Source organism: Betta splendens, chromosome 1, assembly GCF_900634795.4.
Source record: "Betta splendens chromosome 1, fBetSpl5.4, whole genome shotgun sequence".
In the NCBI taxonomy this organism is placed as follows: Eukaryota; Metazoa; Chordata; class Actinopteri; order Anabantiformes; family Osphronemidae; genus Betta; species Betta splendens.
In genome coordinates, this window is record NC_040881.3 from 1,213,632 (window position 1) to 1,228,542 (window position 14,911).

At 50.2% G+C, this 14,911-nt stretch overlaps 1 protein-coding gene across 2 annotated transcripts; it reads right to left on the reverse strand.

Moving 5' to 3' along the window:
• Nucleotides 1-106: 106 nt before the first annotated feature.
• On the reverse strand, nt 107-14,480 carry akt3b (v-akt murine thymoma viral oncogene homolog 3b). 2 transcript variants are annotated; one of them, XM_029163780.3, is made up of 14 exons: nt 14,140-14,480; nt 10,266-10,669; nt 7,058-7,183; nt 6,864-6,975; nt 6,473-6,617; nt 6,121-6,252; nt 5,898-5,963; nt 5,672-5,740; nt 5,473-5,595; nt 5,138-5,266; nt 4,496-4,710; nt 3,771-3,858; nt 3,274-3,376; nt 107-2,944 (listed from the first exon to the last, which is right to left on the reverse strand). In XM_029163780.3, the coding sequence occupies exons 2-14, from the start codon at nt 10,309-10,311 to the stop codon at nt 2,859-2,861; spliced, it is 1,440 nt and encodes a 479-aa protein (XP_029019613.1). In that variant the 5' UTR covers nt 10,312-10,669; nt 14,140-14,480; the 3' UTR covers nt 107-2,858. The 2 variants fall into 2 exon arrangements, with proteins under 2 accessions (XP_029019613.1, XP_029019621.1); XM_029163788.3 differs by lacking the exon at nt 14,140-14,480 and adding an exon at nt 13,447-14,051.
• Nucleotides 14,481-14,911: the final 431 nt, after the last annotated feature.

Consider the following 14,911-nt stretch of genomic DNA (forward strand, 5'->3'; position numbering starts at 1 on the left):
CTTGAGACAAGTTTTCAGATCGGACCTGGAAAGCTCTCCTTTTAATCTGAGGTCTGTGTTGTCTCCTCAAAATATGTGAAATAAAGAGTCATGAGAGCAGAAACCCTGAAATGTATTTTTTTTTAATTTAATTCAAAATAAATACTACCACGGCAATGCAAGTCCACTATTGGGATCTCGCTCTAATGTTTTGGTAAGAAAAGAAACAAGCGAATGATACAAAAGAAAAAGAAGACTTTAGTTAATGCATCATCATCAACATCATCATCCTTCAGCAACTTTTAAGAGGTGCCTTTTTAACAACATACAAGGTATCACTGCCTAGAATGATAAACAGAAATAAAAGAAATACTATGGTGCCAAAAAAGGAGGGACAGGGTAAAATGATGAAACCAGCACTGCAATAAGTTGAAAATGTTCCACATATTGTATTTTTTGAAGAGGGTGAAAGGAAACAGGAGACGATACAGACTCCACAGTCACAGTCATTTATCTGGCAGGAAAACCAGGAGTTCATCATTTCTGGGGACCACGGCAACAGAGGAGCTGGGGTTGCCATGGTAACGTCATCCATGAACGACTGGGATCAGTGCATTAAGTCGCAGGAAAAGAAAAACAAATTCCAAAACCAGTGAAAGGTCCAGGTTTTGACTTTTTAGACTTCATTTCCATCTTAAACGCAGTTTTGAGTTGTGGTCACTGTCACCATGAGCTCCAAGTACAGTCACAGAAGAAAAAACTGAATCTGGTCGGTCAAGATGCCACAAGACAAAAAAGGCATTGCATATTTACATCAAGACGTTTTGGGGCAACTCGACTATTTACTGGCAGTCCTCAGTCTTCACACGAGTGCGTCACGGCTCAGTTTTTTCATGATCGGTGAAAAGCCTCTGTTCAGAAACATATACGTTCATTTCTCTCAAAATACTGACAGGATTTGGAGCTGGAAGCCTCATCTCTGTTAGCGTGATAAATAAAGTTCTACTCTTCGTATATCTGTGCGTTTGTGAATATTTCTCTGTATCCGACTAAATGTATCCGTGTCTGAGCGGTGAGTGGGCTTCGCCCTGCTGCTCGATATGTTTCAGTCCTTTTCATCCAGGACACAGCATCAAACAACTACTTGACTGCTTCAGGTGCAGCCTCCTCTTGTCGGGAATCAGCGCCTGGTGACTGCACTACGGACGAGGTTGGCGGTCGTCTCCAGAAACGGATCAGATGTGATTCGAGTCTTAATCTGTGCAGTGATTAAAGCAGTGATGAGTTTGTCTCTTCTGTGCTCAGTGTTGTGCACATCTTAGGCCTCTAGTGGGCAGGACGCACCCACTCCACCACCACAACCGGACCCAGACTGAGCACAACTAATCCCATTTAAAGGCCCAGTTCTTCTACTTGTTGTTAGTTCCCGTCTTGTAGAGGAAGCTTCAACCTACAGGACTACCGGTTTGAAGTTGTTACTTCCATTCTGCGAATGGGAGCAGAAAAAGACAAGGGTCCACCAGACGACCTTCACAGCTCAGGTGGGTCTGACAGCAGGCGCCAGAGCTGCTCTGAGCCGTGTCTTTACTACTTTCACTACATGGACACAGTGGGAAACAAAGGATCCTGCTTGATTTGGTTCCCAGCCTGTAAAGAGGAGGATGTTTGTGCACATGATGGAGCTGCTGGGGACAGAAGTCATGTCCTCTGCAGCCTGGGCCGAGTTTCCATTACTCACAATCATTCGCTTTCAGTCTGGGGTAAATTTGACTCAAATAAATAAATAAGCAAATAAATAAATTAATAAATACCGGGGTCAAATTTGTTGGAGCGCTGGAACATGATTAATGGGGATTAACTTCGGTCTGATTATTCTGATCACAGGAAAAACGGATCGTTTCTGGAGAAAACCGCCGACTTGGGCCCATTCGGAGAACTCACAGCTGCTTCCTGTTTCTGTGTGTGTGTGTGTGTGTGCGCGCTATGACAGTCTTCTCCCCATACATGTTACACACACACGCACACGTATAAACATCCTACGGCTACGATCAGGGACGCGCAGCAGGAGAACGCAGAGAAAGGCCTCGTTCGCCCGCTGGAGCCGAGTCTAAACGCGTTGTGCTCTGTGGCGCCTGAGTCAACTGTGCAGATTCTGGCAGTTTAGTGTTTTCTGTTTCACTTCTAAAGAAAGCGTGAGAGAAACCAAATGAGTGGACAAATAAAAGACCACAGAAGGAAGGATTCTCATCTTGTGTCCTTTCCTGCAGCAGCGGTGTTCGTTGCCATGGGAAGGAGATGTGCGCTGCTGTGGCAAATGTACGACAAACAACTTTTTTTTGTTTTTCTTTTTTTTTTTTTTTTGAATCAACCACGAGCCATGCACTTTTTCTCTAAGAATGATCCGTCTCTAGCCACGCCCCCCAACAAACAAACGAACAAACGCCCTACACCCTGTCTGTATGATACGAAATGTCTGCACACATAAGGCAACATTTTTGGTCTTTTGTTCCCTAAAACGGCTCTTCCAAACCAAGTGCAAGAAGTCAAAAGAAGAAGAAGGAACAACAAACGAAAAATCAAGATGAAAGCAACCTGGGTCGACAACGTAATACTGGCGCAGAGAAAAGAATAAATAACAAAAACATTGCCTTCTGCAGTAAATAGCACTGAAAATGTAGGAGACTTCTTTTTAATGTGGGGAGACCGACTGGAGTCTGTCCCACTGTGCAAAACCTCTTTTAAAGTCCCTAGAAAGACTTCTCCCCGTCTGCGAGCAGAGGAGGAGGAAAAGAGGGGAGACTGGTACTTGTTCCTAAATGGCTACGTGTTTTCCTCAGAATGGCCACGAATGGGGACGAAGGCGGCTGCTGGCCGGACGTTCACTCCCGCCCGCTGGCCGAGTAGGAGAACTGTGGGAAATGAGGCCTCCGCTCGTTGTCTGCTGCGTCCATCCCGTCCTCATCGTCTGTGAAACGCAGGCAGAACATACGCAGTCAGTTTGGAAAAACGCAGCTCAGTCTTAGACTCATGTTTGTCACCGCTTCTCACACATTTTGCCTTCAACTGAGTTTACCTGCATTTAGCTCAACTCTGAAACCCTGCACAACATCCTAGAGGAGCTTAGAGACGCTTTCCTTTCTGAGAATTAAACTATATCATTGACCTGATCAGATTAGACAACCGTTTTTAGTCGGGCAGTCTCTCAGCATGTAGTTCGTGTACAGTTGGAGGCTTCTGTGATCACGTTTCCATCCACCTTCACTCATTCCCCCCTGGGTGCAGCGTGGCGCTTACATTTCTCTGGCGGAGTGATGGTGATGGTCTGTGCTGTGAACTCCTCGTCGAAGTAGCGCGTGTCCGTCTCAGAGCTGACCTGGGGCTGGAACGGTGGCACCAGCTGCAACAGACGAACAGAGACCGACCTGAGCGCGTTCAACAGACACCGCGCTGCTGTGGCCCTGATGAAACAAGCAGTCAAGCAAAATGTGCTAAAAGCCCTTGGTTTCCAAACATCAGCGTTGGGTTCAGGCCACTGCAGCTGTAGCTCAGCCAGGAACCGGGTCCAAGCTGTAAATCAAATGTCTGATGTGAAGGCTGATGCAGCTCTGGGAGGATCAGCAGAGATAAAACTGTGCGGTGGACACGACGCTGGAGATGATGAGGGAAGGTTTTCTGTTGTGCCTCTATTTTTAAAGCCAAAGACATCTTCTGATATCATCAGGTAACCCTGGTACCAGAATAAACCACAGCTGAAGATAAGATGACGTCTAGCAGCTAAATCCTGCTCTCACCTTCTTGTCGTAGACATCCTGCCAGTCGACTGTGCCAAAGAAACTGTGTCGCATGATCTCCTTAGCGTCATCCGGTCCGCCGCCCAGCCTGTCAGCGAGCACAGAGGAGGAGTAGACACCGTTTAAGGCAGACATCAAACGTCTCCATCAATGGAACCAGAATATCCACCTGCTACTGATCCCAAAATAAATGCAGGGTGAACGAGTTTGATGTGAAGCTGCGCTAGCCTCATTTTCTTCATTAGATACAGAAATGGCCTTCAGGATATTCAGCAGCCACTCGACAGCTGAACACAATAAGAATTAGGAGACTGAGTTTTCATCTGGGAAGCAGCTGCTGGACTCTGGCACCATCACCATTACTTCCTGACCCGTTTGTGTTGATGCCTCACACATATCACAGGTAACACTTCTTTTGGTTCTGTCCAGTTTGTCTTTAACTGGAGGCTGTGAACAAACGCTTTAATGCATGTTGATGCTTCGCATTACTGGAGCACAGAACTGGGAGATGCCTAAAAGGGGCTGAATGCTGACTCAGCAGAAGCTCCAGTGTGATGCAGGTTCTGTCCCCTTTACACCAGTGGGCAGCTCCGAGTTAAGCCTGAGCGCAGCCTAAACGTCCTGACATCACCAGACAAGACGAGCAGCAGGATGTAGTCAGTGGACAGAGGTCGCTCACACACTCACACTCCGACGCCCTCTAATCATGCTACCCGGGTCTGTACCGTTTGTTTGGGTCCTTGATGAGCAACCCCGACAGCAGCGACTTGGCGTCGGCTGACAGGGTTCGTGGGAACTTGATCTCCTCCATTAGAATCAGTTCGAACAGCTTCTCGTGGTCCTGGTTGTAGAAGGGCAGGCGGCCGCACATCATCTCATAGGTCACCACACCCAAGCCCCACCAGTCCACGGCCCGTCCGTAGTCATTGTCCTCCAGGACCTGTAGTGGACAGCACAGACAGCACGGCTTGGGTCAGGCCCGTTCCACACAGGTTCTGTGTGGAACCACATTTGCCCAGCTGTGCGTGCGTCCTGTCTTTCTTACGCAGCTCTTTTTGACCTTGGTCTATGTGATATCCTCTTTCACATCCTCTTAACTGAAAAATAACTTTAAAAACTCCACCTACGACCACGTTAGAAGAAGTGAAATGAGCCGGTGACATTTTCTACGCTGCTGTAAAGTAAACACTGAGCCGTCAGTGGAGGAAGTGCAGCTTAAGGAACTTCCACTCTGGCTTCCATATGAAGCTTTGGTGGTTGTCACTAACAAACAGCCCAGAACACAGTTTCTGTCTGAAGTCCATCATGTGGGCGACAGTTTACATAACGGTTCTGATCAATGTGCTGGTGCTGGTGTGACCTCTGACCTCAGGAGCCAGGTACTCCGGGGTTCCACAGAAGGTCTTCATGGTGGCAGTGTCAGTGATGCCTTCTTTGCAAAGGCCAAAGTCTGTGATCTTGATGTGGCCGTCTTTGTCCAACATCAGGTTCTCCAGCTGATGATGACAAGAGCATTAAATGTTATTGAGGATGAGGGCTGCACCTCCTGCTTCATTGTGTACTGCTCTGCACAGTAACAAAGTGTTTTCCCCTTCTGGTTCTATTCAGCATTTGTGCAGCAGACTAATGGATCAGTCTGCGAGTCTGAATGTGAATTCGATTTAAGTCATGACAGCGTGCTGCTGAGGATCAAAGGCTTTACCTTCAGGTCGCGGTAGACAATCTTGGCAGAATGCAGGTAGTCTAAAGCCGAGACGATCTCTGCACCGTAGAAACGGGTGCGGTCCTCAGAAAACACTCGTTCTCTCGACAAGTGGAAGAACAGCTGCAAAGAAAAGAGGTTTGACAATCTGTTGAATATGACAAAAGCGCCAGCGTCCACTAAGAACCAACGCTCTCACCTCTCCTCCGTTGACGTACTCCATAACGAAGCACAGCCGGTCCTTGGTCTGGAACGAGTACTTCAGAGACTGAAGACACAACAGAGAAACCAACTCAGCGCTCGGCCGTTGAATGTACTTTTCTATAAAAACGGCTTTGTGGTCTGAATTCATCCCTCTACTCATCACAAGAGCCTAGAATGAAACCTAAGAGCTGAAAACACCCCGCTTCGTATCAGATACTCACAGTTAGGAACGGATGCCGAGTGTTTTTTAATACCCTACTTTCTGTAAGTGTGTGAGCAACTTCATCCTGTGAGGAAGGAGGAAAGAGAGGAGGCTGAGTGACTGAGGCCATGCATGTTTGTTACAAGACTGGCTTAGAGTAAGTGCAGGGTAAGTGTCACTGTCAGGCTCTAAAGCGTTTTACTGGGCACCAAGAGACAAAGGGCTGCTAGCTGCTAGGCTACCTTGGCTATAATGACTTCTTTCTTCAGGATCTTCATGGCGTAGTAGGTGCCACTCGCCTTCTCCCTCACTAGAATGACCTTTCCAAAAGTGCCTTTGCCCAGAAGCTTCAGATAGTCAAAGTCATTCATTGTCTGGACAAACACAAAAGAGGCACAATGTGACAAAATGATACAAACCCCGACAGTTTAACCAGAGGAACCAAATGTTGATGTTCTGTATGCAGCACATTAAACAACTGACCCAACATTAAGCAAACCTGTCTAGATACAGGCAGAAGGGACAGTTATAGATGCCAGCAGAAAAAGCCCCACGCACAACTTTAGTCAGGCCAGGCTCCATCGGTTCCATCACCTTTCGTTTGTAGTGGCTGATGGACGTGTCCATCTCCTCCTCGTTGACGTTCTCGATCTGGGATGTTGGGCTACACAGGATTCCCTCCTCCTCCTGTTTGGCCAGCGACTCCGCCACCATCTGGATGGCTTCAGCCCACTCGTCTCTGCAGGACACAACCACTCTTAAACTTCCAGCAGACTTGTTTTGGCTTGATGTGTAACTTTAGCTTTTTCACAATTCTGAACACACTGCTAAAACACAAGCGTCACATGATATTAGGTTTTGAATTTCTGAACATTCCTGGAAAAAGATATAAAGTCCAGGATTTTTTTGTTTTAGTCCAAGTGGGACATGAAACCTACACGTCTGACGCCTGGTCAGCTTCCTGCCTGCCTTTCTGCTGACTTACCTTTCGTCAGGAGTGTCGACGTGAAAGGTTCTCTCGATGACAGTGGTCCACTGCAGGCAGCGGATGATGAAGGTGTTGGGCTTGGGCCGCTCCGTCTTCATCAGCTGACATTCTGCAGGTCACGAGACAGAGCCTGTCAGACAATTCACACCTCCCGAGTTTACAACAGCTAAAATGACCTGTTCATGTCTCACTTGCTACAGAGAAGTTGTTGAGTGGATATGCCAGGTCTGAGTCCTGTGGCTTGTCCTTGTATCCAATGAAAGAGCCGTCTGTCTTCAGCAGGAAGTAGCGCGGCCGCCAGTTCTTAATGTACTCACCTGCAGAGAGACAAAGAGCGACACCAACAGGTCACATCCTGGTCCTGTCACCTGCTTCTAAACATGGCATGTAGGTTCCAGTCCACGGTTCTGGGTCTGGTCTGGGGTCTGGTCTGGGTTTCAGTCTGGGGTCTGGTCTGGTGTTGGTCTGGTCTGGTCTGGTCTGGTCTGGAGTTGGTCTGGTCTGGGGTTGGGTCTAGGGTTGGGTCTAGGGTTGGGTCTAGGGTTGGGTCTAGGGTTGTTCTGGAGTATGGGGTTGGGGTCCGGGGTTGGGTCTGGTCCGGGGTTGGGTCTGGTCCGGGGTTGGGTCCGGGTTTGGGTCTGGGGTTGGGTCCGGGGTTGGGTCTGGGGTTGGGTCTGGGGTTGGGTCTGGGGTTGGGTCTGGGGTTGGGTCTGGGGTTGGGTTGAACTCTGTGTGAACTCCTTGGAGCACATACGACAGCTCAGGGCAGTTTCTCCAGGAGAGCAGTTACCACTATCGAAGCACTGGTGCAATAAACAGGCCGAGGGGCTCGTGGGGTAGGAAGGAAGCAGACACACGCAGACACACACAAGCCTGCCTGCCTGCCTGCCTGTCTGCCTGTCTGTTTACCTGCCTGTCTGTCTGCCTGTTTACCTGTCTGTCTGCCTGCCTGCCTGCTTACCTGTATGTCTGCCTGTCTGTCTGCCTGCTTACCTGTATGTCTGCCTGTCTGTCTGCCTGTCTGTATGCTTGCCTGCCTGTGTGCCTGCTTACCTCCCCTGTCTGTCTGTCTGTCTGTCTGTCTGTCTGTCTGTCTGCCTGCTTACCTGCCTGTCTGCCTGCTTACCTGCCTGCCTGCTTACCTGTCTGCCTGCTTGCCTGTCTGTCTGCCTGCTTGCCTGTCTGTCTGCCTGCTTACCTGCCTGTCTGCTTACCTGCCTGCCTGCTTACCTGTCTGCTTGCTTGCCTGTCTGCCTGCCTGTCTGCCTGCTTACCTGCCTGCCTGTCTGTCTGCCTGCTTACCTGCCTGCCTGCTTACCTGCCTGTCTGCCTGCCTGTTTACCTGTCTGTCTGCCTGCCTGCCTGCTTACCTGTCTGTCTGCCTGCTTACCTGTATGTCTGCCTGCTTACCTGTATGTATGCCTGCTTACCTGTATGTCTGCCTGTCTGTCTGCCTGCTTACCTGTATGTCTGCCTGTCTGTCTGTCTGCTTACCTGCCTGTCTGTCTGTCTGTCTGTCTGTCTGCTTGCCTGCCTGTCTGCCTGCTTACCTCCCCTGTCTGTCTGCCTGTCTGCCCGCCTGTCTGTCTGTCTGTCTGTCTGTCTGTCTGCCTGCTTACCTGCCTGCCTGTCTGCCTGCCTGCTTACCTGTCTGCCTGCTTACCTGACTGTCTGCCTGCCTGCTTACCTGTCTGTCTGTCTGTCTGCCTGCCAGCCTGCCTGCTTACCTGTCTGTCTGCCTGCTTACCTGTCTGCCTGCTTACCTGCCTGTCTGCCTGCTTACCTGCCTGTCTGTCTGTCTGTCTGCCTGCCTGTCTGCCTGCTTACCTGCCTGTCTGCCTGCCTGCCTGCTTACCTGCCTGCCTGCTTACCTGCCTGTCTGCCTGCTTACCTGCCTGCCTGCCTGCCTGCTTACCTGCCTGCCTGCTTACCTGCCTGCCTGCCTGCTTGCCTGTCTGCCTGCCTGCTTACCTGCCTGTCTGCCTGCCTGCCTGTCTGCCTGTCTGCCTGCCTGTCTGCTTGCCTGCCTGCCTGTCTGCTTGCTTACCTGCCTGTCTGTCTGCCTGCCTGTCTGTCTGCCTGCTTACCTGCCTGCCTGCTTACCTGTCTGCCTGCTTACCTGTCTGCCTGCTTACCTGCCTGTCTGTCTGCCTGCTTACCTGCCTGCCTGTCTGTCTGTCTGCCTGCTTACCTGCCTGTCTGTCTGTCTGCCTGCTTACCTGCCTGCTTACCTGTCTGCCTGCCTGCTTACCTGTCTGTCTGCTTACCTGTCTGCCTGCTTACCTGCCTGTCTGCCTGCTTACCTGCCTGTCTGTCTGTCTGCCTGCCAGCCTGCCTGCTTACCTGTCTGTCTGCCTGCTTACCTGTCTGCCTGCTTACCCGTCTGTCTGCCTGCCTGTCTGCCTGCTTACCTGCCTGTCTGTCTGCCTGCCTGTCTGTCTGTCTGTCTGCCTGCCTGTCTGCCTGCTTACCTGCCTGCCTGCTTACCTGCCTGCCTGCCTGCTTACCTGTCTGTCTGCCTGCTTACCTGTCTGTCTGCCTGCCTGCCTGCCTGCCTGCCTGCCTGCCTGCCTGCCAGCCCACACTGTGGGAACGGCAGCCCGCGAGCTGCTCCTCAGGTCAACAGGCTCAGATGATTCCCTCACTGCCCACGAGCCTGGATGGTCATTAACCTAAACTGATGCTGGGTTTGAGCTCGATAAGAGACGGACTGAAGGTTTAAGCAGCTGAGAGCACGTCTCAGAGCAGTGGTTTGTGGAGGTTCAAGAAGCCACAGCTTCTTTAACGACGGCTTCAGCTTCTCTGATGCTTCAACCAGCGGCGCGAGAGCCCGTGACCAGTTCACTCCTCCACCGAGGAGCGTTAAAACATGGCGGCAGCACCGAGTCTCTGTCAATCACTACAACGTGCGGAAGACGTCGATGAATGAGTGAAAGACGGCAGAGCTGCAGCTCAAGAAGCTTCAACTTCTTTAAGGTGGTTTGATTGAAGGAATGCCGGTATTTTTACTGAATCAAATGAAATCAACTGTTGGGGTTTCTATGAAAGCGTTTGATTGAAAGAAAGGTATTTCTGTATTTGTATTTGATGTATTTGACTAATATATATTCATATTCCATCTGGAATGAGGGCTCTGCTGTCTGCTTCACTCCTGGTCAATAATGAAGCTCACACTCACGCTTAAAAAACAAAGGCTTACGTTGATGATGCAGTTTAATACTACTTTAAATGTGCAAAGCTGCAGTCTGAAAAGTGGAGCTGAAGCAGAAAAACCACGTTCTGACCATCTGAGTGGCAGCGGCTTTGGTTCTGGAGCCTCTCGTGGATGGAAGGAGCATCAGCTGCGGCGACCGGCGAACTCGCATCGCCTGCATCGCACACATTCACTCAGGAACTCACCTCTTTTCTGGACCCAGCCCTCCTTGACGACGTTCTGGTCGCTCATGGTGGCTTCTCCTGGTTCCCAGTTCTCCCAGTGTGGTGGAGGGGGAGCGAGACGGTGGGATGTGCTGAAGCCGCTTCACCTCTGACCTCCACCCGACCCGCGCCCACGCCGGCCTGGTGTCAGATCTGTCTGCTTGGCGCCTCCCAGTCACTTACTGTTGCTGGTCTCGCCCTCGGACCCAACGGACCCGTCCTGCTCTCCTCCACCTCCCTCCGACTCTCCTTCACCTACTTTAGACCCTTATTCCTCTTTCTTTCTCCCTCCCTCTGTCCCTTTCGCTCGCTTCCTCTGGGTTTCGCTCGCTCTCCCGTCTCCTCAGACCCCGTCTTCTCCTTCTGGGTTCAGGCGGTGAGTCAGCCTGGAAGGAAATGGAGGCAGAGAAAGGAGAGAATGGAGAAAAAAAGCCGGGAGCAGGTCAGTGGATCGCTTCCTTCACACAGCAAACACAGCCGCACAGCCGCCACTCATTGTTCAGGGCCGTGCCACACTTCCTGCCTCCTAACCTTCTCCCCTCTGACACCTTCCTTGCCTCCTAACACGTCTCCTGCCTCCTCGCTGTGGTTAGGAAGGTCCGTTCTCACCTCTGTGTCTACTTCCCCATTCATCCCATCCTCTTTCAACTACTTTTGCACTTCCTCTTCTCCTTCCTTGTTCTCTTACTATTAGTTATTACTCTGCTTCCCTTATTTTCCTCATTCCTTTCCGTTACGTGTCTTCTCACATCACTCTTTGTCCCGTGCCCCACCTCCACCTCGTTCTATAATTTCCTCATTCTTTCTCCTGAATACTTTTCCTCTTTCCTTTGTCCTCTCCTTCTTCCCTAGTGCCTACCATCCTCCTTTCCTCATCTACTCCTTGTCTCCTCATATTGTTCACATCTTTCATTGCTTTTCTTTTTTCATTCAGCCTCCTCATATGTCTCTTCTCTCTTCTATTGTTTTTCTGCTTCTATTGCTCGCAAACTTCATCCCCACTTTTATTTCCTCCCTCACTTCCTTCTTTTTCACTTTTCGTCAACATCATTCTTCAAACAAAACTCTGGCTTCTCCCTCCATCTCTTCTCCATTATTCCTTCCTTCCTTCCTTCCTTCCTTTTTTCCTTCCTTCCTGTTCGTCCCAGCCCCCAGCCTATTCAATTCACCTATGCCTCCCCTCATTCCTTCCTTCACACCCTCTGACTTACCCTCTCATGCTTCCTCCCTTTGACAGACCACCGTAAACCACACAACATGTTGGAATCAGTTTATCACTGTGGTTTTTTAAGAGCAAATCAAAGATCTAAAACAAAATTTCTGCTACAGTTTTTTGACAAACAAGTAAGTTGAATTAAGGTTAGGGACAAAGCACAGCTCCGAGACTCAACTCTCCTAAACTCTCCTCATGACCTGGAAGTGGATGTTCTAACAAAGCTGTCCACACTGAGCCAACTCAGGGGCTTCCAGCTGTAAGGTGCTCACCACTGCACCCACAGAATGGAAAAATTCAGCCATGCAGGGAATTGAACCTAAAACATGCGTATGTGACCTGCAGCAATCAGACCTGTGACAAGAGGCTGCTGTTATTTGAAACACTCTATTAAGACACGGGTAAAAGCTAAAGGATCACAAATCTTGATTAATCTAAAGAGAATCATTATTCTGGCCCCTAATTTTCTTGCAGTTATCTTTTGTTTACTTCACTCATTCCTCAACTCTTTCTTTTGTTGCTGCTCTTAAACCTTTCACCCTCCCTTCATTCCTTTCCTGTTGTGTCTGTCTCTGTATTCCTAACTCAGTCTCAAAGCACGAGACACATCAAACAACTCTGTTTTTACAGCAGATTTAGTCCAGAGCAAATTAAATGCCACCTCATGTCAGCATATAAACTGAAGACCACACACTTGATGTTACTTCCTGTGAACTTCAAGCACATTCTATTTATGAAGAATCACATCTTATAACCAGTGACTCCTGCTGTGGAATATGACCTCCAGCTCTGCATACAGGACCACGTCATTAAATCCTACATACAGTAACAGCACGACTGGGATGCACATCTACAGCTGCTAACCCAATTCTGAAACTAGAAAAAAACATAGGAATAGTCTTTGGCTTTGCAGAGCTAGAGGTATGTTTCAGTGCCTATGAATTCAGAGCCAGCTTTCTCAACGATACGTCTTATGGGCTTTTCTGGATGGGCTGCAGAGCTTTCTATCCTCTTGTGCAAACAGCGACATGTATGATCGCTCTCTATTACTGCAGAGAACCTGCGACTCTGGATCACTTTTCCATGGAAACAGCAATCTGTCGAACTCATAACTCGCTTTAGGTAACGTATGGAACTAATACAGCAGCACACATCACAGTGCATATGTTTAAGATGCACTAGTGAAGCACTAGTGAAGCACTGGTGAAGCACTGGTGAAGCACTGGTGTACCGCTATATATTAAACAACCTTGGACAACAAGTATGTGTCCATAAAACTGCCTAAAATCCATCATAGTTTAAATTCAATGCAGCTGAGCCCCCAAACAACAGTTATTTATTTAACAAACATTAGGCTCAAACATAAGAGACACTGGGCAATAGGTGCCCCAATGAGCCTATTATGTTTGCCTTTTTACTTTATCTAAAGTAATATATGGTTAGGTGTGTTCTAACAGACCACATTAGGAATAGGGGAATTCTTATTGCTGTATTTCACATGAAGCTTGCCTGGTTTTTTATTATCTACAGCAGAATGGTTCTGCTCAACGTCCAACAAAGCGACCCCATTGTTGAGCATGAAACGCTCCCGCGAGCCTCGTCGCTCGCTGCATTTCGTACATTTCCAACGCGTGGCTTCTGGTCGTTGGATGCTGATGCGCGTCCTCACACGCTGATCTTCAGCATCCGAGGCTGAAAACAAGCGCGAGCTCTCCAATGACAACAAAAACAATGGCCGTCAGCGGCGGCCGTTGTCTGGGAGAAGCCGGCTCAGAGACGCGGCCCTCGGCCCACAGCGGCACTGCCCGCCCCGGTTCGGCCTGGACGAGTTTGGGTTCGGCACCGCACACAACGCAAACAAACACTGAAACAACAGCTTTTGTTTCAAGGGCGCGCGGTGTCATTAGCAGTTACATAACAACATCCGCTCTGCGTGCTCCATCAACTCACATCTCAGTGGCCTAGACGCAAATAGATGTCTGAGGGTGGGGGTCTGTCAGGGGCGGTGAAACAACCGCCGCGGCCCGGTGGAGTGAGGGGGGCGTCGGTCGACACACGCTGGCCCGTAGCGGTGACGGTGTGGTGGATGCGTGCTAGTCAGGATGCTAGGGGTGAAGAGGGGTGATGCTACGGCTAGTGTTAGCCGGCTAGCTAGCGGGGAGGCTGGCTAGCATAGCCGCCTGGCTAGCTGACAGCCACGGGCAGTTATTTGAGTGTTTACGGTGATGCGACCCCACCGTGGACCGGCCCTTTGATTCAAGCTGCCAGACAGAGACGGCGACGTGGTGGTGAAAGGATGGGTGCACTCGGAGGTAGGACGAGGGGGTGGAGGAGGGGCGGTGGAGACCGAGGGGGTGTCGTTCGTCGCGGAGATGGGTCGAGGCCAGGCGGACGGTGGGTTCCGTTGCTGGCCCTCCCTCCCTCCCCCTTTCTGCAGCAGCATCCCCGGCGCCGCATCCTCCCAGACTGGCGAATGACGAGGCAGCAGCCCGCTAACGGCCGCTAGCCTACTAGCGCTAACCTCCGCTCCCAGACGAACCCGCACCCGGTGCCCCCAAAGCCTGCTCCCGCCCCGCGCGCTCCGCTCTACGCTCCCACGAGCGACCCGCTGCCGACCGCAGCGCACGAAAACAGCGGTTTCACCTGGCGCTCGAAGAATGGCGGGGATGCCCCGCTCCCCGTCCCCTCCTCCTCTACGGGCTCCGGAGCATCCGACGGAGGAACGTCCCTCAGCGGCGAGAGCAGCAGGGACGCAGCGACGGGTCCATAGCCGCTGGTTCCGCGTCCAGTCCGTGGAAGCCCCAAACAGGAGGAAGTTGCGTTGCGTGTTGGCACAGACGGAGAACGCGGCGGCGGCGGCAGACACACAGACCCGCGCGGCTCTGGTTCCCTCCGCAGCTCCGCCAGGAAACCTCGTTCGGCTCCGCGTCGGCGCGTCACGTTCAGCTGGATCCGACCGGGAGGACTCCTGCTGCCTTCAAGGACTGTCGGAAATCAGCCCATCCTTGCAACCAGCAGAGAAACGTGGCGTACCATAAGTACGCAACTATACATGTACATATACTTGAGTGAAAGTAAAAGTAAAAGTACTACACGTAGATGTGGCAAAACAGTAAACATTAAGCACAGAACTAGGCAATTTCTTTAACACATTAATTCAAGTATGTTACTCATCCATACGTTAAAGCAATGAAGCTACCAAACTAGATGTTGTGGCCTTGTGAAAACAAATAAAAGTTATTTCACACTGTCCCTCACATGCTGATTAAAATGTCGATAGAATTATTAATGTCCTCTAGTAATAACTGATGTTATCTAGGAGTATTATTAATGTCTAATTTAGGTTGTTTATTAATGCTGAAAGTCCCCTCCTAATCTACAATGCTTTTGAAATGCTTAGTATTCTAAACTATCC

Excerpts from the sequence above, each read along its gene's own strand:
- akt3b (XM_029163780.3), bottom strand. The coding sequence starts at position 10,311 with ATGAGCGACCAGAACGTCGTCAAGGAGGGCTGGGTCCAGAAAAGAG. Across the intron at positions 5,964-6,120 it reads AAGAAGTCATTATAGCCAAG|GATGAAGTTGCTCACACACT; the intron begins GTAGCCTAGCAG and ends CCTTCCTCACAG. Across the intron at positions 3,377-3,770 it reads AGGATGTCTACGACAAGAAG|CTGGTGCCACCGTTCCAGCC; the intron begins GTGAGAGCAGGA and ends CGTCTGTTGCAG.